This window comes from Nicotiana tabacum, chromosome 15 (genome assembly GCF_000715075.1).
Source record: "Nicotiana tabacum cultivar K326 chromosome 15, ASM71507v2, whole genome shotgun sequence".
Lineage (NCBI taxonomy): Eukaryota > Viridiplantae > Streptophyta > Magnoliopsida > Solanales > Solanaceae > Nicotiana > Nicotiana tabacum.
The window spans coordinates 98,769,007-98,795,375 of NC_134094.1; the positions used below are offsets into that span (position 1 = coordinate 98,769,007).

Genomic DNA, 26,369 nt, shown 5'->3' on the forward strand with positions numbered 1-26,369 from the left:
ACTGAGTGACCGAGTATGTCGAGTGATTGAACATGATGAGTGAAAGTGTGAGGCAGTGAGATTGAGTACTCTGAGAGAGTGAGTACATGAGTTCATCACTGAGATACATTGCATTTGACATGCGTACTTGAGATATATGCATAGAGATGCATTTCTTTCTTCTACTCCGGTTTTGGAGACATTCATGATTTCACCTGCAAATTGACATGTAGGAATAGAGATGTACTTTCCTCATGCTATCTAAAAAATAAAACATATTAATTATTGTTGAAAAGTTTTGTGAAAAATCACAATTTTACAAACCTGCTCATATTTTGGTAATTTCGGTAAAAGAATTTAGGTTTTACCTGATATACTTAAAAAGCATGCCTATTTTTCCGAAACTGCGAACGAGTTAAGCATCTTATATTTGAGTATGTTTTCTTGTACCATTATTATTATTATGCTGTTATGAACTATTGTTGGCTATTGGTGTTGGACTCCGACCTTTGTTCAAGCTTGCCACTACTTTCAACCTAAGATTATGTTTGTTACTTATTGAGTACATATGGTCGGTTGTACTCATACTACACTTCTGCACCTTGTCCGCAGATGTTGGATGCTGATGTTACTGTGTTCGACGTGAGTTGGATTTGAAGATGCACCTACGTTTCGGTTATAGCTGTCTCTTGTTCATGGTAGCTCTAGACTTATGAAAGATATGTTCATGTATATTTCAAACTGATGATGTACTTTATTTCATACCAGCTTTGTAAATTCTAAATCTTAGACGCTCATGATTTGTACTATCAATCCTTGGAGAATGTATAAAATGCAGATATTTTCTTTTACTTAATTGTCTTATTAAATTTCATTGGAATTGGATAGTTGTTAATTGGCTTACCTAACGGGTTGGGTTAGGTATCATTACTACTAGTTTGATTTTGGATCGTGATAAAATGGTAAAGACATTTAGCAATTTTTTGGTTTAATCATTCGATATTTAATATTTACTGACTTGCCTAATTCAAAATATCTGAAGAAGCTCTATTTATTATGAAGCTAAAGTATTTTGTGCGACTAAGTTTTTTATTATCATGGTTCAAACTCAAAATTTCTAGTAAAAAGTGAAGAAATTTCAATCGTTTAATACACTCGGGGTGGTATGTGCACGACATTTAAGAATGTTTATATATGAGCATGACTTCACACGTACGTACGTAGCTGTATGGGGAAATCATTTGAGTATAATGAAAATAAAGTCCAAAACCAGATACCCATAATTTAGTATGTACATTATACTTTTATATGTTTCACCTACGGATTCTTGCGAAAAAGCTAGGAAACCTTGGATTTTGTTCTGTCAGTGTTCTTTTCCAAAAACTAGAACCTTTAGCTGCTTACATGAGAAAGACCCCAACCCCATTGGCATAAATTTCTATCTCAATTTCATAGCCACCACATGCCCAACCTTCAATTATATCCACCGATAAGGATTGTGATAAAATAATAAATAATTCTCATCTTTAACTAAAAATTTCAAATTCTTATCTTCGATAATCGTCTCGGTTAGAAAGTGTTTTATTCTTCGATATAAATTTTTTTCAGATTTACCTTAGCACCATTTATACGAGTATCGAATACCAAGATAAGAAACAAAAAAAAAATTCAAATGTGTCCATTCACGATAATTGCCACATAACACGCTTATCATAAAACATTTTAGTTACAAACAAGTAACCTCCCCGTCTTCTCACCAAAGGAAAGACCCATTTTTCTCATATCCCTTATCTTTTTTTGTTCTTATTTTTGTTGTCCCTTCAAACAAAGAGTTGAAGTAGAGAAGTTTGAGAAACACCACATCTTAATTAGATCTTCCTAGCAATCTTGTTACCCTATAACATTAACATATATCCATATGGACAGCCAATTACACCAAAACATGAACCACAAAGAAGAGAAACAGAGAAATCAAGAAAGTGATCCTCACAATGGCAGTAGCAGTACTGCAACCTCACCACCACCTTCATCTTCATCATCTCCTTCACATGAATTCTCATTCACTATTTCCTTTCAACAAACATCTAATTCCACAATATCACCTGCAGATAATAAAACAAAACAAATCCAAACACCTTCTTCATTTGCCATAGATTTATCTCCAGCTGATGATATTTTCTTCCATGGCCACTTACTTCCCCTTCACCTTCTTTCCCATCTCCCCATTTCCCCTCGCACTTCTACCAATTCAATGGATAGTTTTACTCTTCCAATAAAAGACCATTTTTTTGAAGATCAAAAAGTCCAAACTTCCAAGAATCAAAGAGTATTAGATCATGAGGACACTTGTGATACTACTTATACATCTAAGGGAAAACCAAAGGGCAAGTCTTTTTCCTTGTTTGGGCTACCAAAAGGGAGAAAAGGGCATGAAGTTAAAGAAGAAAAGGAAAACAAAGAGAGATCATCACAAAGGAGGAAGCTAAAATTTGATATGATGAGTCAAGTTGTGAAGAGGTACATAAGAATGGTTAGGCCTCTTTTATCTTTTAGCAGCAGAAAGAATGTGCGATTTCATACGCAAGCTTATTCTTTTTCTGGGAATTTATCAAATTTAAGAGGAAAGAATAAAGAGATTAATGGAAGGAAAGGGCAATTATATTCAGCACCAGCTTCAATGAGAACATCTCCTACAAATAGTGGTCTTCTTGTAACAACACCTGGAGCATATAATTCTCCTAATTCTTCTTCTTCTTCTACTTCTTCAAGTGATAGTACTATGGAAGAGTTGCAGGCTGCTATACAAGCTGCAATTGCTCATTGTAAGAAATCTATTTCAATGGAAGACAAAATCAAATCCCATAATGACTAGGTTTAGAGAAGCTTTAATTTTGTTTATGTTTTTATCCTTTTATAGTACAGCTAGCTAGTACTATTTTTTTTTCATTACATAAAATTGATATTCTTATGTATCATAATGTATGTTAGTATTTTACAGCATGATATTGGATATGTTTGATGATTCATGTTAAATTTTTTAACATGGAAGCCATATACTACTCTATTTCAATTTATTTAAACCTTTTAGGAATACGAATCAAATTGACTAATTTTCAGTATGAATTTAAACATAGATTCTTTAAATTTTTTGAAATAATATTTATTATTTACAAACTTTATAAAAAATACTATAAGTTACAATAATTAACAATTTAAAATTATTAACAAAAAAAGTGATTAAAGAAAATTCTGTTTGACTCTCTAAATAATAATACATTAATTTCTTTCTTTTTGAGGAATTACTTTTGCATACTATATTTGTTAAGTAAGTGTCCAAATTGATTTTGATTATCTTGAAATCTTGCTAAGGTCAAGGCTATGCAAAGAATAAATTTGGTCTAGGGTCTAGCTATTGTCTTGAAACTTGAGTATTCATCCTCTGATCTTTGGTTATTTAATTGTTTAATTAATTTTCAATATCAAGTTCTACTATATCTACTATCAAGATTAATGATGTAAAATATCAGATTGCATTTACCAATAGAATAAAGGTACGTGTAAATTAATTAACAATTTCAATAAACGGCAAGCAATCCAGGCTTCTTCAGCAATTAGTCACTTGAATCATATGAATTTAAAGATGTTGAATAGGTCTTGGGAAATGATTCAAGAAATAACTACACAAGTACAAATTACCTAATGTTGAGGGCAATCCTCTTCTTCAGTCATATTGTTCACACACACATCACAAGCCACTATCATTTAATTTCGTTTTATTTTAGATGTGTCAAAGTTGATGGGAAAGTAATTTGAACTTCTTATTAATGATAGGATAGTAATTTGAACTTATCATTTGAGCTTCTTAATTAATGATCAAAATAGCTAATCGACCATCGGTGGTCAGTCTCAAATTAAACCTTATAATTGCTTCTTCCTTTGGTGGCCCTTTCTTCTTCCAGTATGAGATGACATTCCAAGGGGGGACATACCCATGAAACTTGGTCAAAAAATTTTACACCATCCCTCATGTTATAGGAGTACAACAAAAAATTTCATGGATGGGGTAGCAAAGATAAACCACAAAAAAAAAAATATACAAAATTCCAAAAACCTAAGCAAAAAGATACCTTTTTCAATGGGTAGAACCCCGAACCCCTAATAACTATTTTCCCCACGTTTGTTTCCGCTATTGGGACTTGCCGGAGTGATTGGTTATGGAATTCAGAGAGTTTTGGGACACATAATCCCTAGTTGTGAGTTTAAACCTTAGAGTTTGGACCATAGTCGGAACTGTGTGAAGACGGATCCAGAATGGAATTCCGTTAACTCCGTTAGCTCCGTTGAATAATTTTGGGGTAAGGAGCGAGTCCGGAATGTGTTTTGAAGGTCTGTAGTAGATTTAGGCTTGAATTGGCGAAAGTTAGTTTTTCGACGATTTCGGCCGATAGTGAAAATTTTGATATCGAGCTCGGAATGGAATTCCGAAAGTGGTTGTAGGTTCGTAGTATTATTTGTAATCTGTATGTAAATTTTGAGGTCATCCGGACTAGATTTGATATGGTTCGGCGTCGTTTGTAAAATTTGAAAAATTCTAAATTCTTAGGCTTGAATCCGTGCTTAATTCATGATTTTTGGTATTGTTCGATGTGGTTTGAAGGCTCGACTAAGTTCGTATGGTGTTTTAGGTTTGGTTAGTATATTTGATTGAGGTCCCAGGGGCCTCGGGTGTGTTTCGAATGCTTAACGGAATGAAATTGGACTTAGAAAAAATCGGGTGCCTTTGTTGGTTATGGTGTTTTGCACTTGCGGGAGGGAGGCCGCAAGTGCGGAGGAAGTGCGCAGATGCAGAACTGGTGGGGCTGGTGATGGAGCACAGGTGCGCAAGTTTGACCGCACCTGCGAGCCCGCAGGTGCAGAGCCTCGCTGTTTTAATGAAATGCGCAGATGCGCCGTTTGGACCGCAGGTGCGGTATCCGCTTGTTCGAGAAATGCCCGCAGATGCGGCCTCAGCCCAAATAAGTGACTTCACACCTGCGATGATTTTCCGCAGGTGCGGGACTGCAGATGCGGCTCCATGAGCGCATATGCGGATATCGTTGGGCAGAAAAGGGAATTTCGAGGGTTTGAAATTTCATAACACAAAATTCGATTTAGAGCTCGGTGGGAGACGATTTCTCGAGGGATTTTGAAGGAGAACTATTGGGTGACTAATTCTAACTCTATTTTGATTATAATACATTAATCTATTATTATTTTTCTCGTCTAATTAAGGAATTTGAGGGTAGAAGTTTGGAAATGGGGGAAAAGGTTCCCCAATTAAAAATCTGAGATTTGAATGGAAATTTGACGCCGGATTTAGATGATTTTTGTTCGAGTGAACTCGTGAGTGAATGAGTGTTCATAATTTATAATTTTTACCCGATTCCGAGACATGGGCCCGGGGAGACCTTTTGGGCGTTTTTCCTAATTTCACGCTTTAACTTCGAATTAATTAGCTAAATTAGTTACTTGTAGTTATATTTACATTATGCAATTAATTTGAATAGATTCAGGCCATTTGGAGTCGGATACTCGTAGCAAGAGCGTGATATCGAGTTGATTTGAGAGGTTCGAGTCAAGTGTCCTGCCTAACCTTATGTTGGGGACTTTCCCCTTATGATGTTTGATATTAATTGATGTGTGGGCGCCGTGTACGTGAGGTGACGAATACGTACACGGGCTATTATTGCAAAAATCCCGTTTTTCCTTTCTAATTCATAAATTATTTTTCCTTATTAAATTACACTAATACGTTTGATTGTTTAGCTTAGATTAGAGAAGCATGCTTACGTGTTTTAACTGCCTATTTGACATTCTGTGCGCCATGCTTAGTTAAGTCCCTACTTTTCTTATATGTGTTCAGTATAAACTGTATTACTCGATGCCATACCTGTCATTTCATCTTGCGTTGCATATTTAAATAGGGACTAGGACGTATTCCCGGAGATCCCCATGTATTGCATATTTATTTTGGGACTAGGACGCATTCCGGGAGATCCCCATGTATTGCATATTTATTTTGGGACTACGGACGTATTCCGGGAGATCCCCCAGCACTGCATATTTACTTTGGGACTACGGACGTATTTCGGGAGATCTCCCTATACTACATATTCATTCGGGACTACGGGACAGTATCCCGGGAGATTCTCCATTGTGTTTACCTTGTTCTGAGCCGAGGGCTCCCTTAACTGTTAAATTTTTGACAATTATTTTAACTGTGTTACCGTAAATTTTACTTATATCTTTCACTGTTTGATTTATTATATTTACTCTGGTAGGACCTTGACCTGACCTCGTCACTACTCGACCGAGGTTAGGCTTGGCACTTACTGGGTACCATTGTGGTGTACTCATGCCCTTTCTTGTACATATTTTCGTGTGCAGATCCAGTGCGAGCTGTCAGCCTCGGGGTTAGTGCGTTCTGCTGATTCTAGGAGATTTCAAGGTACTTCTGCTTGCGTCCGCAGATCTTGGGAGTCCCCTTCTACTCCCTCGCCTAGAGACTTTCTTTATTATCTTCAGGCTTTTGTATAGAGCTACATAGATTATAGCAGCTTGTGACTTAGTGATATTCCGAGTCTTGAAAAATTATTTTGTATATGCCGAGTGGTACTACTTTTGGCTATTCACAATGTGTTGTTTATCTTTAAAATATTGTGTTTTCTTTATATTTTTCGTAATATTAGGCTTACCTAGTCGTAAAGACTAGGTGCCATCACGACACCTTACAGAAGGTTAATTTGGATCGTGACAAGTTGGTATCAGAGCACTAGGTTCATAGGAGTCGGGAGTCACAAGTCGATTTATTAGAGTCTCGCGGATCGGTGCGGAGACGTCCGTAATTATCTTCGGGAGACTATGTAACTGTTAAGAACAATCATATTCCTTTGATTTCCTTGTCGTGCGAGTTATTGACATCAAAATTCTAAAACTCTATTCTATTTTTCTCACAGATGGTGAGGACCCGTACCGGGAGGACAGACGATCAGGCCCCCGAGCCCCCTACCAGAGCCGCCAGAGGCCGGGGTCGGGGTAGAGGACGACCACGCGATGCAGCCCGAGCACCTGCGAGAGCTGCGTTAGAGGAGCCTCCAGCAGCTCCAGCTGGAGAGCCAACACCGGAGATCCCTATTGCTACTCCAGCTCTCCAGGAGACTTTAGCTTAGTTTATGAGCATGTTCAGCATTCTGGCTCAGGCTGGACTATTTCCGATAGCTCCCGCTACATCTCAGGCCGGGGGAGGGGCACAGACTCCCGCAGCCCGCACTCCTGAGTAGAGGGTCCAGGTTGATCATGCCCAGAGTATATTCCTATGCCCCTAGTGGCTCCGGTTCAGCATGAGACCAGGGTAGCTGCTTCTGAGGCAGAGCAACTCAGACTTGAGAGGTACAAGAAGTACCACCCACCTACTTTCAGCGGACTAGCTTCAGATGATGTTCTGGGTTTTCTTGAGGAGTGTCATCGTATTCTTCGCACTATGGGCATTGTGGAGACGAGTGGGGTTTCTTTCACCGCTTTCCAGCTGAGGGGGCGGCATATCAGTGGTGGCGTCCCTATGAGCTGAGTAGTCCGGACAAGGAAGCCTCACTCACTTGGACTCAATTTTTAGAGATGTTCTTGTATGAGCATGTTCCTCAGAGCCTCAGAGATGCTTGGCACGCAAAGTTTGAGCAGCTGCGTCAGGGTGCTATGACTGTATCAGAATATGCAGTCCGTTTCAGTGAGTTAGCTCGCCATGCACCGACTCTGGTTGCTACAGTTAGAGAGAAGGTTTGTCGCTTCATTAAGGGACTCCACCCATTATTCAGCCCAGTATGGACAGGGAGTTGGAGATGGACATCACTTATCAGCAGGCAGTGAGCATTGCCAGGAGAGTGGAGAGCATGTTCGCCCGGGACAGAGATGAGAGAGAGGCCAAGAGGTCTCGAGAGACTGGTCATTATTCAGGAGCTCGTGCACCAACAATACGCTATGGTAGGGGTTTTGTGAGTCGCCTTGTTCATTCAGCTATTCCAGCATCCAGCGGTGTTCCAGCTCCTCCTAGACCTCAAGAGCCCTATTATGCACCGCCAGTATCTAGTATGCCTCCTACTCGAGGTGCTATCACCGGCCAGTCCGAGTTAGTCTCAGCCGCCGCGTCCTCCAAGGGGTTGTTTTGAGTGTGGTGACACTCGTCACATGGTTAGAGATTACCCCAGACCAAGGAGGGGTGCACCTTCACAGACTTATCAGCCTCCACATGCTCCACCGGGTCCTCCGACCATTCTTCCAGCCCCAGCTGCCACCCCACCTCCTCAGCCAGCTCGAGGTGGAGGTCAGGGAGGTAGAGGTCGCCCTAGAGGGGGAGGCCAGGCCAGGTACTATGCCCTTCCAGCCCGTTCAGAGGTCGTCACTTCAGATTCAGTCATCACAAGTATCGTCCCTGTCTGTCATAGGGATGCATCAGTATTATTTGATCGAGGCTCTACGTATTCATACGTGTCTTCTTATTTTGCTCCACATTTGGGGATATCTCGGGATTCTTTGAGTTCCCCTGTTTATGTATCTACTCCTGTGGGAGATTCTCTCATTGTGGACCGCGTATATCGGTCGTGTTTGATTTCCCTTAGTGGTTTTGAGATCGGAGCCAATTTGTTATTACCCAGGATGGTAGATTTTGATGTTATCTTGGGCATGGACTGGTTGTCGCCCCATTATGCTATTCTTGATTGTCACGCTAAGACCATGACACTGGCTATGCCAGGCTTGGAGTTGCAGAAGTTACTTGAAAAGGGTTTCATCAGGCCTAGTGTATCACCTTGGGGTGCTCCGATCTTATTTGTGAAGAAGAAGGATGGTTCTATGCGTATGTGTATTGATTATCGGCAGTTGAACAAGGTTACAGTGAAGAACAAGTATCCTTTACCTCGCATCGGTGATTTATTTGATCAGTTACAGGGTGCCAGGGTATTTTCCAAGATTGACTGCATTCTGGCTATCATCAGTTGAAGATTCGAGAGCCGAATATCCCGAAGACTACTTTCAGGACCAGATATGGTCACTATGAGTTTCTTGTCATGTCATTTAGGCTGAACAATGCCCCGACAGCCTTTATGAATTTGATGCACAGTGTGTTCCGACCTTATCTTGATTCTTTCATCATTGTGTTTATTGACGACATCCTAGTATATACCCGGTCTCGGGAAGATCATGAGCAGCACCCGAGGACCGTGTTTCAGACTTTGAGGGAGAAGAGGTTGTATGCAAAATTTTCTAAATGTGAATTCTTGCTTGATTTAGTGGCATTCTTAGGCCACATAATGTCTTGTGATGGGATCAAGGTAGATCCGAAGAATGTAAAGGCAGTGCAGAGTTGGCCTAGACCGTCATCAGCTACGGAGATCCGTAATTTTTTTGGTTTGGCGGGGTATTACTGTCGCTTTATGGAGGTATTTTCATCCATTACAGCACCTATGACCAGGCTGACCCAGAAGGGTGCTCCGTTCAGGTGGACCGAGGAGTGTGAGGAGAGCTTTTAGAAGCTCAATACAACTTTGACTACAACCCTAATATTAGTATTGCCTACAAGTTCGGGGTCCTACACTGTCTATTATGATGCCTCGAGGATTGGCCTTGGAGCGATATTTATGTAGAACAGTAGGGTGATTGCCTACGCGTCTAGACAATTGAAGGTGCATGAGAAGAACTATCCGGTCCATGATCTAGAGTTAGCAGCTATTGTTTATGCCCTGAAGATCTGGTGTCATTATTTGTACGGTGTTCATTGTGAGATCTACATTGATCACCAGAGTTTGCGGCACTTGTTCAGGCAGAAAGACCTTAATTTGCGTCAGCGGAGGTGGTTGGAGCTACTTAAAGACTATGATATCACTATATTGTACCACCCGGGGAAGGCCAATGTAGTGGCCGACGCCTTGAGTCGTCAGGCAGAGAGTTTGGGGAGTTTGGCATATCTTCCGGCAGTTGAGAGACCCTTAGCCTTGGATGTTCAGGACTTAGCCGGCCAGTTCGTGAGGTTGGATATTTTGGAGCCTAGCTGGGTATTAGCTTGTGTGGTTACTCGGTCTTCTATTTATGACCATATCAGGGAGTGCCAATATGATGATCCTCATCTTCTAGTTCTTCAGGACAAGGTTCAGTGAGGTGATGCCATAGATGTGACTATTGGTGATGACGGTGCGATGAGGATGCAGGGCTGGATCTGTGTGCCCAATGTAGATGGGCTTCGGGATTTGATTCTCGAGGAGGCCCACAACTCGCGGTACTCCATTCATCCCGGTGCCGCGAAGATGTACCAGGATTTGAGACAACACTACTGGTGGAGGAGGATGAAGAAGGATATAGTTGGGTTTGTGGCCAAGTATCTCAACTGTCAGCAGGTCATATATGAGCACGAGAGGCCGAGTGGATTAATTCAGAGGTTAGAGATCCCAGAGTGGAAGCTAGAGCGGATCACCATGGACTTTGTAGTTGGACTTCCACTAACTTTGAGAAAGTTCGATGCCATTTGGGTGATCGTGGATCGGTTGACCAAGTTAGCTCATTTTATTCCAGTGTTGACCACTTATTCTTCCAAGAGGTTGACTGAGATTTATATCAGAGAGATTGTCCGCCTTCATGGTGTTCCAGTATCCATCATTCCAGACAGAGGTACACAATTCACATCACGGTTTTGGAGAGCCGTACATCAGGAGTTGGGTACTAGGGTGGAGCTGAGCATAACCTTTCACCCTCAGACAGACGGGCAGTCTGAGCGCACGATTCAGATTCTTGAGGATATGCTCCGTGCTTGTGTGATGGAGTTCGGAGGGTAATGGGACCAATACTTTCCACTTGTAGAGTTTGCCTACAACAACAGTTACCCGTCCAGCATTCAGACGACACCGTATAAGGCTTTGTATGGTAGACGGTGCCGGTCCCCAGCGGGATGGTTTGAGCCGGGCAAGGCCCGATTATTGGGTACAGATTTGGTCCAGGATGCCCTGGATAAGGTAAAGGTGATTCAGTAGAGACTTCGCACAGCCCAGCCCAGGAAGAAGAGTTATGCGGACCGGAAGGTTTGTGATTTGGCATTTATGGTTAGTGAGCGAGTCTTGCTTTGGATATCGCCTATGAAGGGCGTCATGAGATTCGGGAAGAAGGGAAAGCTGAGCCTGAGGTTCATTGGTCCTTTTGAGATATTGCGGAGAGTTGGGGAGGTTGCTTATGAGCTTGCCTTGCCTCCCAGCCTAGCAGGAGTTCACCCGGTATTCCACGTGTCTATGCTCCAGAAGTATCACGGTGATCCGACTCATGTATTGGATTTCATCTCAGTCCAGCTGGACAAGGATCTATATTATGTTGAGAAACCACTAGCCATTTTGGACAGATAGGTCAGAAAGCTCAGGTCAAAGAATATTGCTTCAATAAAGGTCCAGTGGAGGGGTCAGCCGGTCGAGGAGGCGACTTGGGAGACCGAGCAGGATATGCGCAAACAGTACCCTCATCTATTCACAGTTTCAGGTATGTCTTTATACTCGTTCGAGGACGAACGATTGTTTTTAGATGGGGAGGATGTAACAACCAGGCCGATCATTTTGAGAATTAGAGCCACGATCCCCTAATAACTATTTTTTCCACGTTTTTTTCTGCTATTGGGACTTGCCAGAGTGATTGGTTATGGAATTCTGAGATTTTTGGGACACTTGGTCTCTAGTTGTGAGTTTAAGCCTTAGAGTTTGGACCGTAGTCGGAACTGTGTGAAGATGGGTCCGGAATAGAATTCCGTAGACTCCGTTAGCTCCGTTGAGTTATTTTGGGGTTAGGATCGCGTCCGAAATGTGTTTTGGAGGTGTGTAGTAGATTTAGGCTTGTATTGGCAAAAGTTAGTTTTTTGGCGATTTCGGTCGATAGTGAAAATTTTGATATCGAACTCGGAATGGAATTCTGAAAGTGGCTGTAGGTTCATAGTGTTATTTGTGACCTGTGTGTAAAATTTCAGGTCATTCGGACTAGATTTGATGTGGTTCGGCGTCATTTGTAGAATTTGGAAAATTCTAAATTCTTAGGCTTGAATCTGTACTTAATTCATGATTTTGGTGTTGTTCTATGTGGTTTGAAGGATCGACTAAGTTTGTATGGTATTTTAGGATTGGTTGGTATGTTTGGTTGAGGTACCGGGGGCCTCGAGTGTGTTTCAGATGCTTAACGGAATGAAATTGGACTTAGAAAAAATCTGGTGCCTTTGCTTGTTCTGGTGGTTCGCACCTGCGGGAGGGAGGCCGCAGGTCCGAGAGTTGCAGGTGCGGAGGGAGTGCACAGATGCGAAACTGGTGGGGCTGGTGATGGAGTGCAGGTGAGCAATTTTGACCGCACCTGCGAGCCCGTATATGCGAAGCGTGGGCGCAAGTGCGGAGCCTGGCTGCTTTAATGAAATGCGCAAATACACCGTTTGGACCGCATGTGCGGTATCCGCTGGTGCGAGAAATGCCTGCAGATGTGGTCGCAGCCCGGATAAGTGACCTTCACACCTACGATGATTTTACGCGGGTGCGGGACCGCAGATGTGGCCCCATGAGCACAGATGCGGATATCGCTGGCAGAAAAGAGAATTTCGAGGGTTTGAAATTTCATAACACAAAATTCGATTTAGTGCTCGGTGGGAGACGATTTCTCGAGGGATTTTGAAGGAGAACTGTTGGGTAACTAATTCTAACTCTATTTTATTCATAATACATTAATCTATTATTGTTTTCCTCGTCTAATTAAGGAATTTGAGGGTAGAAGTTTGGAAATGGGGGGAAAGGTTCCTCGATTGAAAATCTGAGATTTGAATGGTAATTTGACGTCAGATTTAGATGATTTTTGTTCGAGTGAACTCGTGAGTGAATGGGTGTTCATAATTTGTAATTTTTACCCGATTCTGAGACGTGGGCCCGGAGAGACGTTTTGGGCGTTTTCCCTAATTTCACGCTTTAGCTTCGAATTAATTAGCTAAATTAGTTACTTGTAGTTATATTTACATTATGCAATTAATTTGAATAGATTCAGGCCATTTGGAGTCGGATACTCGTGGCAAGAGCGTGATATCGAGTTGATTTGAGAGGTTCGAGTCAAGTGTCCTGTCTAACCTTGTGTTGGGGACTTTCCTCTTAGGATGTTTGATATTAATTGATGTGTGGGCGCCCTGTACGTGAGGTGACGAATACGTACACGGGCTATTATTGCAAAAATCCCGTTTTTTCTTTCTAATTCATAAATTGTTTTTTCTTATTAAATTACACTAATACGTTTAATTGTTTAGCTTAGATTAGAGAAGCATGCTTACGTGTTTTAACTCCCTATTTGACATTCTGTGCGTCATGCTTAGTTAAGTCCCTACTTTCCTTATCTGTGTTCAGTATAAACTGTATAACTCGATGGCATACCTGCCATCTCATCTTGCGTTGCATATTTAAATTGGGACTACGGACGCATTCTGGGAGATCCCCCTGTATTGCATATTTATTTTAGGACTACGGACGTATTCCGGGAGATTCTCCAGCACTGCATATTTACTTTGGGACTATGGACGTATTTCGGAAGATCCCTCAACACTGCATATTTACTTTGGGAGTACGGACGTATTCCGAGAGATTTTCCTGTAATGCATAATTATTCGGGACTACGAGACGGTATCCCGGGAGATTTCCCATTTTGTTTACCTTGTTCTGAGCCGAGGGCTCCCTTAACTATTAAAATTTCGAGAATTTCTTTAACTGTGTTACCGTAAATTTACTTATATCTTTCACTGTTTGATTTATTATATTTATTCCGGTAGGACCTTGACCTGACCTCGTCACTACTCGACCGAGGTTAGGCTTGGTACTTACTGGGTACCATTGTGGTGTACTCATGTCCTTTCCTGCACATGTTTTTGGTGCAGATCCAGATGCGAGCTATCAACCTCGGGGTTAGAGCTATCAACCGCAGATCTTCTGAGTCCCCTTCTACTTCCTCGTCTAGAGATTTTCTTTATTATCTTCAGACTTTTGTATAGAGCTACATAGATTATAACAGCTTGTGACTTAGTGATATTCCGGGTCTTGGAAAATTATTTTGTATATGCCGAGTGGTACTACTTTTGGCTATTCACAATATGCTGTTTATCTTTAAAATATTATATTTTCTTTACATTTTTCGTAATATTAGGCTTACCTAGTCGTAAAGACTAGGTGCCATCACGACACCTTACGAATGGTTAATTTGGGTCGTGATAGTTATAGGAATATACCATATTACTTAGGAGTATAATTTATTATATAGATTACGGATGAATACTTATTAGATATCACGATTACCTTTTAAACGATTTGTTTATATAAATATTTTCTACATTACGGTTATAGTACGTTGACTCATAATATTAATTGAGAATTAACCTAAATAACCGTCCACCTAACCGCTTGAACTAAAAATAGACGACGAATATTTATTTTACGAAAATATCAAAAATAAGTCTAAACCTACCAACCTTTAGGCATTAATCACATACTTACCAAAACTAGCCAAGAGCATACAAGAATTAAAAACTCAGATAAATAAGGATTCTTTCTCTCCAAGAATCACATGCAAAGATCTCCTTTCATATTTTTAAGCGTGATTAACAATATTAGATACAAGACGGAAAGAAAATTTCATGGATGAGGTAGCAAAGATGAAACACAGAGGAAAAAAAATACAAGATTCTAAAAACGTAAGCAAAAAGAGACCTTTTTCAATGGGTATATTTTGAAAATATATATATGAGTCAATATACGAAATTTTAAGGAAGATTAGAGGTGATTTGGACAAGTTTTGAATCAAAATTCGTAGTTAAAATCGAGTTTAAAATTTTCTCCACGACATATGAATCTAACATGTATCTCACATACAGTTATACATGGATATACAGGAGATACACAAGTAATATATATTTGATACACAAATGATACACAAAAGATACACGAAGATACACGGTGAGATATCCATATCTTCTTCTTCTTCTTCTTCTTCTATGTTCATCTTGTGTATTTCGAATTTCACTCAAATTTCAATTCAACACCTAAAATCTACACCAAATCGTCCAAACATTTAGATTCACACTTCTTAAGATAACCCAATCTATTCCACTAACATTCACTCGAAATAAATTCTAATTTTGAAAACCCAAATTTTTGATTTCAAGCTTAAACAAGCTTCAATGATTGTCCATTACATTTTCAATTTAATCCTTCGAGCCAATCCAACAAGCTAACATTTAATAGTGATTTCTAAATCGAATTAAGGTGCTAGATTCTCTTAAACTCACTTTACCTCACAGTATGCTTAAAAACTAACATTAATTGAAAATTATTTGGATTAAAATTATATTTGAGCCGTCTTTGGTAAATATTTTATTTTTTTACCCCTATAATAATGGTAGAGTCAGGGGTGGTGCGCTAGTTTTGGTTGAAATTATTTATGGACTGGCAGTTTGAGTAGTTTTTGTTATAACCAAAACTTTAAAGATGAAGACTTTCATCTTTTACCCAATACCTGTCATGTCAAATCATCAAAAACAAATAATAGATATGGAAGCATACCTGAATCCATGAGTGCTACAGAGATTACTGGATCTTTTGATCTACAGTCTTCCAAACCAAGAAGCAAGCCGTTCTACTCTTTCCAGCGATGTAATGTTAGAAAGAAAACCCTACGTCTGATTTGGGGACCATAACCGATTTAATAGGTGCACAAATTTATGTATTTCTAATTTAGTCAATCATTAAATTAGAAATAATATCCTGGTATCTATATTTAAGACCCCATACTTTATAAGGTATCTTTTTGTCCCATTTAACTTCAAACCTTAGTATCACTTTAATTTAGGCCAAGCTTATTGTGATAGTAACCGACACACAATTATTCTTAATACATTATATGTGCGGTCCATAACTTCTAACAATCTCCCACTTGGACTATACATATATATGTATATATTACTTTATAATTGTATGTCACTTTATGAGTTCAAAATATTTGCTATCACAATATGAAATATCTCAAAACAATGTCGTCCATCAATCATGTCAATATTGGACCAAAGCAGCTTTTGTTATATTTATCGCAACTAAGCCTTCCTTGATCATGAATACTAACATAACCAAATGACATAGATCAAGTATGGATGTGTAGTGAATATAATTAATATTGTATAATCTATGTATGTATACTGATTTTAAAAAGTAAATAGTGAATGTATTCATCTATTCGAAGGGACCACAGAGAGTGAGAAGCTATATACGTTGGTGTAGTAATGGAACACCATAAACAGCGCATGTGTAACATGTTGCTTTCTATGTGCTCATGCATTAACTCATACCACAATTTTCTCCAGTCAAATAGTCCTTTTGGATTGACAACTCTTCTAATGGTGACAGGACTATTCAACTATCCTAGAGCTTTTGGTTTTTTCCCTTTTAGAATCTTTGCATCATTTGACGAGGTGTAGAATGGACATTTTATACCTTCGATAAGGAAACAAAGATAAACTGTATGTGTTGGGATAAAACATATACTACTGTTACAGTTTAAGTTGACATATAAGTGACTTGTGCCATTGTTACAAGTTTGGGCTGGGGTCTGCAAGTTCGTTTTAGTCAATTCACAAGGAGTAACTACTTGCGTTTAACTCGAGTAAAAAACAGTCAATACAACTGAACTTTGTACTAAGCATTTGCCTCTGCTCGGTACCATACCGTGCGGAGGCGGTTGAGTTTATAGATTCAAAATTTAAAAAATACAATTTATTAGGTTCTGTTATATTATTACATATTACGCGAATTTTTAATACAAATATAGAATTCGGGTCAAACCTACTATTATGCCGAACCAATAAGCAAAAGTGCATAACTGCAGTTCCGTCCTGATATTGTTGCACGTAATCTTTTGAAGTGATCTTCTTGAAGTGAAATGATGTACATAAATCATCATCAATCATGTAACCTTGGTTCGTTGATTTTATTGATATAATAACAAGACGTAAACGTTTACGGTAACATGTGAAGCCATATCTTTAGTGGAAAAGGTAGCAAACAGGAAGAGAGTTTCTTTGTTATCAAGACAATGGTCAGAGATTTGAGAAGTAGGATACTAATCCGACCAATTAAGCAGAATGGGTCTCATGATTCGATGTCTGCGGAATTTGTACTACGTAATTACAATAAACAACAACAACAACAACAACAATAATAATAATAATAATAATAATAATAATAATATATATGGTAAGCTTGATGCTTGGTCCAGTTTCACATTCCAACAACTTGGACACTACTGTTTAATTTAGAACCATGTAATATTCTGATCTAGGAAAAAGTTATTAGCATTCTTATGGTTTGCTAAAGGATGGTATGGCATGGTGAGGACAAGTGATCTACTAAACTAATTAAATGATTTGAAGTCATTGGTAATTTCAACAGTCCTCATATGAATTTAAATGGAAAAACAAGATTAGTGAGGATTCATGTAATAACTGACCTCAACTTATTTGGCTCATATTAATTTAAATGGAAAAACAACGGTTCGCTTCTTAGTTGAGTTTCCACGCAGATCTTACCCTTACCCTGAGGTAGAGAGACTGTTTCCGATAGACCCTCGACTCCCTCCCTCCAAGAACTCCCCACCTTGCTCTTGAGGTGACTTGAACTCACAACCTCTTGGTTGAAAGTGGAGGGTGCTCACCACTAGAGCAACCCACTCTTAGAATCATACTTGTGTTGACAATATACTTGTGTTGATTCAAGAACTTTGAATCATTCTCTTGAAGCTCATCCTCTTCATCATAACTGATATGCTTGTCCCGAAATAACTTGGACCAATAGGAAAATCTCAATTCATTGGGCTTTTCGATACAAATTAGGTATTTTTTGAAGAAGTGTGTTCTCCAACCTATGTATGTTGACCCAATTTGAGATATTTTAAGCCCATTACACATTGTAAGGGAGCCTATATTTAATTTTAGAACTTCATAAATCTGTGTAAAATGTTCAGGTTTAGATATTCATTACTTGAGCATTTTATATAAACATTTTTTCATGATGAAGATATTTTGTTACTGAAAAGTGTTATTACTAAATACAGTAGCTGTTCCATTTTTATTTTTTCCTTTTGCTGATGGTTTAATGACTGAATGATGTCATGATGCTAATAAGAATTCATCTATATATTTGGGAAAATGTCCAAATTTACCCCTTTACTTTCGAATATTGTTTACATCTAACCTTCATTATATTACTCGGCCAAATTTAGCCTTACCGTTATATTAACCGGTCAAATTTGTCCCTACCATCAGCAAACTTTTAAAAATTACCTCCCAATCAGTCAGGTGACCCAGAATTTCCCAAATTATTTTAGTTAAGTCACTTATTCTTTTTCTTGATCCACTATTTTTAAAATAGTGCGCATTTACCTGCTTTCTTAATTGAAAAAAAAGAATAAGATAAAGAGATACTAAAATAATATAGCGGTTAGTAAACAAAATATAGTAAATTGAAGAATCTAAATTAGGTAGCTTATCTAAATCCCAAATGTATTTACAACATCCCAACTTTAATGAATTCGTTATACCAAAGTTATGGAGACTTTGCAAGTATTAGTGATAGAAGTTGAAGTTCCTTGGAAACTTTGTATTCTCGAATTCAAATTTGCTTTAATCAAATGCCTACGCATTATGCACTCTTAAGCTAGTCGACCGAGCTCTATACTAATCGGATAATTACAAACTATATTCGAAAATACATATACATACATGATGGGCAACCGCATACAATATACAACAAATACACCCATTGAATTTTGCGGTGTGAATATAGTTGAAAAATTATAAATTTTTTAAACCAATTCTAAACTCATTATCACAAGAAGAGATGTGGGTGCAATGGTAAGTAAAAATAACCATGAATAATTTATATTGTGTAGTGTCTTTAGCATTTACATCAATAGTAATTTCTGAAAATAGTGGATTAAGAAGAAGAAGAACAAATGGTTTAAATAAAGGAATTTGGGAGATTCCGAGTTATCTAACGGACTGAGATGGTAGGGGTAATTTTAGCCGGATAGTATAATACTATGAAAAAATTTGGGCAAATATTATAATAGAGGTTAAATTTGGCCCCTTTCCCTTATATTTTGGAATACCAAATAAATAGGTTGTCAGATATTAAAAAAACAAAAACGAGCAAATTCAAGCTGTTCTAGAGACAACAGTACTGATGAATTAGGAGTAATATTATCACTCTTAATACCAAAGAAAACATAAAGGAGCACTTTTATTCTCACTATTACCAACTCCCCATGCAATTGTAAGAGCAAATGAAAAAAATAAACTACAATAAATATGGAGTTAATTAAGGTAAGCAGATGGATTGAGTTGTCCATTGGCATTAGCAACTCAATTCAGAATTACTTAAGTGTAGGATTGTACTTCCCTCTACCCAATATTAACAATCGACCCAGCCCAACAAATATTAATATGATACAATTCTAACACCTAAATTCCTCTGTGCAAAGTCGACAAGGCTGTTGAATTCATTCTCATCAATATATCCATTGCCGTTAGCATCTGCAGTTTTTATGCCACGGCTTCCCTTTAGCCTGCTAAACCAACCACCGTTGGTTCGGACGGCGTCTCGGAGTTCTTCTTTGCTTATTTTTCCATCATTATTTGTGTCAAATCTCTTTAGCCATCTCTTGAACTCCTGCAAACTCATTTCAAGTTTTCCATCACTTGCAACATTTCTTCTATAAGTATTCTTCAATGCCATTTCTGATTGAATAATAAGTTGCGTTTTCTTGTCCTTATTGGATCTCACAGAACACCAAAGAATTGTGTGGTATGTTTTGGTTTGTTTAACATTCTCAAGAGACATTCTAATTTATAGTAGTATGCTACTTGTGATTTCTTGGAAAGTACGCACTATAATAAAATAAGCGGACATAATTAAAACCGAAAGCTATGTAATTCGAATAAGAATCAACAATTATGGGTCCAAAACGTGTAAAGGCGAGAAGAAAGCCATTAAGGGGTCATCTTTTTCATTAAAAAACCGACGGTTCTCGGATCTAAGAAATTGCCTCTTTAAAGATTAAAAAATGTGTCGGTAAGCCAGCTCAAAGATACTTTTAACATGCTTTGTTTTAGATCGAGCTCGCTTTTTTTTTAAAAGACCTCACACTATTGAGAGCATCACTACACCATATTTGTATTTTTTTTTCCATCTTTTCAACTACTAATGCACAAGACTTAGTTCGCACACCTAGTACAATTGTACACATACTTTCATTATCTATATAACGACCTGACCTGTCGTTTTGAGAATTAGCGTCTCGTTGGGTGGCTTAAGGTCTCAAGTAGCTTCGCGTTATGTATTATGACGTGCGTGTGTGGTCGAGTTCGATTTTCGAATGATTCGGGATTGATTTAGAAGGATGATTCTTGTTTTAGAAGCTTAAGTGGTAACGATTTTGTGAATTTTGTGGTTTCGAGGTGAATGTTGTGAACTTTTTGGTTTTCATTAAAGATAGAAGTTTTATTATCCGGAATTATTTCCTATGATTTTTAAGTATGTTATTAAGTAATTTTGGCTAGATTTGAACAGTTCGGAGGTTGTTCCACACGAGAAGGTCATTTTAGAGTATCAGTTTAGCTTCTTTGAGGTAAGTATTTTGCCTAATTTTGGGGAGGGGGGACTACCCCTTAGAATTTGAGTCGTTTGTGCTATTTGTGCCATGTGAAAGCCGTGTACGCAAGGTGAGAAGTACGTACTCGACTTATATGTGGGAATTCGGTTTAGACTCTTAGGCCTCTTATATGTATTTATTTGGAATTTGTTAGCACATGTTGTATCTTCTTTTCGTCGTGTATGCTATCACATTCTTTATTTGAAGTTATTACCGCTTTTACCATTATGTGATTTCTTTTATTATTGAGTTATTTTTAGTTGAAATTGTTGTACAAGATATCCTTCTTGTTGCCGAGTTATTCTCATGCATTTTGACATAGTTGCTAGTTCGTGCCATCTCTTTCATTGTTAGCCTAATTCATATACTAGAATCTGAAGTTTGTCATTTCATGAAAATACTTTCATTATCGAGGTTATCCTTAAATAATTAATTGAAATTGAGGTTATCGAATGTCATTAATCTATTTGAATTGAAGTTGTGTTTAAAAGGGGTATTGTTCTTTGTGAGTTACTTTCTCGTTCATTTTATGGTTATTGAGATTTTATGCACATTGTGTTTGAGCCATGAGCTATTTGTTGTGAAAATATTGATATTGTTAGATCTTTGAAAAGGTTGTGGCCTATCACTACAAAGGAAACTAAAATTAGCTACGAACGTCGTCGCTAATATATCGCTAAAACACTCGTAGCTAGCAGAATTTCTTGATAATCCCTTGCTAATCCGTCACTAAATGAGATTAGCGACGGATTTTTCTGTTTAGCTACAGAATTTATCTGTCATTAAAACCTAATTTTTTAGTAGTGTATGGACAACTTGTGTTATGAGTTGATACGTCGTGTTGTTGCGATGTTAGCATTTGTGAATTATTGTGTGGTTTGGTTGTTGTTATACAGAGTATAAAGGGTGGTATTTCACCATTTTTGTTATGCGGAGTATAAGAGTGTCATTTCACTATTGTTGTTATACGGGGCCTAAGGATGGCATCTCACTGTTGTTGAATGTACAAAGTGATAAGGGTGACTATTGTGTTATTGTCCGCGCGGAGTGATAAGGTTGCCTATTATACGTAGTGATACAGGTGGCTATCAGAGATAAGGGTGGCTAATAATATTGTCAGGACAGAGTGATACAGGTAGCTATCAGAGAGATAATGGTGGATAATGATATTGTCAAGACGGAGTGATACAGGTGGCTATCGGAGAGATAAGGGTGGCTAGTGATATTGTCAGGGCAAAGTGATACGAGTGGCTATCAGAGAGATAAGGGTAACTAATGATATTGTCAGGGCGGAGTGACACAGGTGACTTTCGGAGAGATAAGGGTGCCAATGTCAGGGATGATGTGTGATGACTTGGGGACTTTATGTTGGTAATTTTGTGTGATGGTGTGATTTTTCTTATGTATGTCATACACCTTGCGTGACTTGTTGTGTTGCTCCGATGAGCTACTCAATGTTTGTGATATTACTTGTTGACTTGGGCTGCAGTAGCACACTCACACAAGCATACACTGTAGCATGCCACTTATACTAGCTCAGGAGTATGAGACTTGGCATTTATTGATCATTCCCATGTGTTCTTGTATTATCTATTTTCATGTTGAAATTGAGCATGTGATCATGTCGAGCGGATGGAGATATTGGCACATGAGTTGTCTGTGCGGTTGTGATTTAAAATATGGACACAAGGTGCCGTGAGCATAGGATGGTGGGTTGAGACCCGTGGCTTGTGACTATGAGATGAGGTATCACCGAGTGATTTCGTTATGTAACTTGTGTTAGAAAGACTTAATTTAATTGGTTGTCATTTGTGTTCCTTATTTGGTTTCAACGATACTTCATGGAGTTCTTATTGCTTACTGTTTATATCACTTGTTGATTGTTGTTGCCATTTACTAATTTCTGCTTTTCATTATTAGCTTTATACTTCTATATTGCACAAGTTATTCTGTCAAGTGAGTGTCTTGACTTGTATTTCGTCACTACCCCACCGAGGTTAGTCTTGATACTTACTGGGTACTGACCATGGTGTACTCATACTACACTTATGCATATTTTTGTGTATAGCAATGTATTGGAGATATCAAACTCACACAGAGTTAGCTTGTTGATCGCGAGGATTCAAGGTAGAGTTGCTTGGTTGTCGCAGTCCCTTGGAGTCCTTTCCTTATATTGTATTGTCAACTTGTCACTTGAACAGTATTGTATTTCGATCCTTGAGATCTTTTCATGTACTTAACTAGAGTTCGTGACTCTATATTACCAGTCTTGAAAGGTTGTTATAATTATTGCCGCGTAGGCTCATTTCTCTCTTATATCGGTATTCATATTAAACTATGTTTCAAATTATCATTGTTAATAACTAACTTAATTGTTATAGTAATTGGCTGTGCCATCACAACATACTACGGAGGGAGTTTGAGATCGTGACAATCTAACATAGATATGGGTATACTATCCTTTGCATGGTTGCTTTAGTTTTACAAAAAGAATGTTATACAACTATGAGTGGATAATAATAATACATCAAAAAATTAAAAAATACTAGCAAATTGTCTTTTTTTGATTGATTAATAACGAGGAAAACTAAAGTAATCATCAGTTCCTGTGGCTGCGGCTGTCTGCTGGTTAGTGGAAGGTTCCCTGTGAGTATACTCTTTTTTAGGTTAAATACATAGCTCCACCTAGTTGCTTTTGTTTCTTTTTTGAGAAGTGCATGCATGCATGTACTCCGTTGCGGTCCTAAAACGTGTAAAACAAGAAGAAAGCCATCAGAAGTCATCATTTTCTTCAAAAAATGCTGCTCTGAATCTGAACGAATAAGAAACTTTCGTGTTTTATAGAGTAAACAATAAACAGTTGTACATATATATATATAGTCCTATTATTTAATAGAGATACTAATATAGTAGTACTATCCCTATCCTTTGCATGGTTGCTTTAGTTTTACAAGAATTCTTTATACAGCTATATATGTATCTGGATAGTCTGAAGTAGCAATCTAGATCTCTTTAAGATTTATTAATAATAATGAGAGAAAAGTAAAGACCAGTTCCTGCGTGGCTGCAGCTGTCCTGGATACTGGAATGTATTATCTTTATCTTGCTTCTAATCGTAACCATTTATTCCACTACTCCATGGACAGTTTGAAGAAAAAGTTGAGTAGTATAATCGGCATCTCTATGACAACACTTTTCTTTGAAACCAACTCTTTACGTTATGTTATAATATATCTTCTTTGTAACAACACTTCAATATAATAACAAAAAAGAAGTTTGACTGTATTAGAGAAAAGACTGATCATGCGATTTAATTAATCTCTCAGCTACTTTGCTAAGGCCGAGTGAACGTATTTCGTGCCTCATTTACTTTTCTAATGTTAATTGTTATTGATCAAATGCATTAAATTATAACCTATCAACTAGTCTCTGAAATTTTATTAGAATTCAAAAATAATTGACTATGATTTCACCTGCATCAAGAACTTTGAATTAGTCTAAAAATTAATACATAAATTCTTTTATATTGACCTACTACCTATAAAATTATATATATATATATATATATATATATATATATATATATATATCATTATTAATCGATTGATTAATGTAACACCCAAACCCATAAACCTTGAGGTATTTGATCTGAAAGGGGTCAGACTAAAGCGGACAAAACATTGGCAGCTGGGGCCTTGATAGTGATGGTATCAGAGCTGACACTTCCCTTAATATGGTGGCGGAACAAACCACTATGAAAATTCAAAGTCCTTAAGAATGGTTGAGTGTCCTAGCCCACGGACAGTTGGCAATTGAACTCAAATATAATGGGGTTCAGTACGAAACTTTGTTTTAGAAAAATCCCATATCAGAATGAGGAAGGGAGAAATTAGGAATTATATAAGGGCAAGTTCAAGATTCAACTATGAATACATCTTTTGGGCTAGCATAAAACCGTAAGGCCGAAAGCCTTGAGAGAGGATGGGTCAAAGCGGACAACACCTTGTTAGTTGGGCATGAACCATTATATTTGACAACTATTACCAAAGTGAAATGAGTATTTGAATACTCATTTCCTCCGAAGTAGAATTACCATGTGAAACTTTTTTCTTTTTAGTTTGTACCAAAATAATGATATTTTTTTATATTTAGAGCCAATCAACAAACTTCTAATTTTACTCTTAATATCAAAATTTTATAATCATACAAATATCACGACTTGTTTAAACTACAAATTCTAAATATCTTTTTCCCCCTTAAAACTCCATCATCCAGTCACCTAGTTCACATAAAATGAAAGAGGAAGGTAGGAGTCAAAAGGCCATTTAATGAGAATATCAGCCATCAAACATAAGCATGACCACTAGCTAGGCACTTGGCAGTGAATACGTATACATGCACACAGAAAAAATTAACCTTTAATTTGCTCTCAGAAGGGAAGAGGAAGATAGAACATATAATAAGGCTAGGATAGATAGAGCATACAACACACCATAATTTGCATACATATAGCTATATAGGAAGGAAGAAGTAGCGAAGTAGCGTACAAATAAGAATGATTTAGTATATCTAAGTATTTCTGTACCCACATACAACATTATATTAGTACTGTATTCCATATTAGAGCTGGAAGTTCATATATTATTCTTAGATAATTCTAACACCTAAATTCCTCTGTGCAAATTCAGTAAGGTTTCTGAATTCCTTCTCATCAATAAATCCATCGCCATTAGCGTCTGCAATTTTTATACCGTGGCTGCTTTTTAGCCTGCTGAACCAACCACCGTTGGCTCGAACGGCGTCTCGGAGTTCTTCTTTGCTTATCTTCCCATCTCTGTCTGTGTCAAATCTCTTTAGCCATTTCCTGAACTCCTGCAAACTCATTTCAAGTTTTCCATCACTTGAAATGTTTCTTTTCTAAGTGTTCTTCAATGCCATTTCTGATTAGGAGACAAGTTGCTGTCTTGTCCTATTGGAATATTTGCTTTGGTAGAAACATCTTCATGTGGTACTCTAATTTATAGTAGTAGTATGCTAGCGTATCCTCATGTTTTAATTAATTTTCTTTGAAAGTTTTCCAGTAACATTAGCTTATATAAAGCTGTATGCTATGTGATTGGAATAAGAATATCAGCCGTTGTGGTACTTCCCCAAACGTGCATGACGAAAAGATTGAAAGCCGTCAGAATTGATCTAAATAGAAATTGCTGATCTATCGGCAAAAGAATTCTACATATATACTTAAAGGATGCGTATTACTATCTCTTTAACCTATTTTTTTTAGTCCGTTCCAAAAAGAATGACCCCTTTCTAAATTTATAAACAATTTTGCTTAAACTTACAATTTTACTCTTGATGAGAAATTTTTATAAACACACAAATACTCTGGGCCCCTTTTTGAATCTTTTAGGACCAAAAGTCTTCATTTTTACTTAAACTCCGTACTCAATCAAATATGTTCACATAAATTGAAACGGATGGAGTAGTATTAATATACTAATCAGCTTACTTTACAAGAATTTTCTATACAAACTATGAATCTGGCAATGATACAACTAATTAATTAACAAAAACAGGAATCTCTCTTTGTAAGATTGGTTAAAAATGACAGAAAGGTTATCAGCCGTTCC

General features: G+C 37.9%; 1 protein-coding gene across 1 annotated transcript; it reads left to right on the plus strand.

Annotated features, from left to right (window-relative positions):
• Positions 1-1,542: 1,542 nt before the first annotated feature.
• Positions 1,543-3,029, plus strand: LOC107766802 (BRI1 kinase inhibitor 1). The gene has a single exon (XM_016585654.2). The coding sequence runs from the start codon at positions 1,898-1,900 to the stop codon at positions 2,849-2,851; it is 954 nt and encodes a 317-aa protein (XP_016441140.1). The 5' UTR covers positions 1,543-1,897; the 3' UTR covers positions 2,852-3,029.
• The last annotated feature ends 23,340 nt before the right edge of the window (positions 3,030-26,369 follow it).

Coding starts and splice junctions, on each gene's coding strand:
- LOC107766802 (XM_016585654.2), top strand. CDS start 1,898: ATGGACAGCCAATTACACCAAAACATGAACCACAAAGAAGAGAAACAG.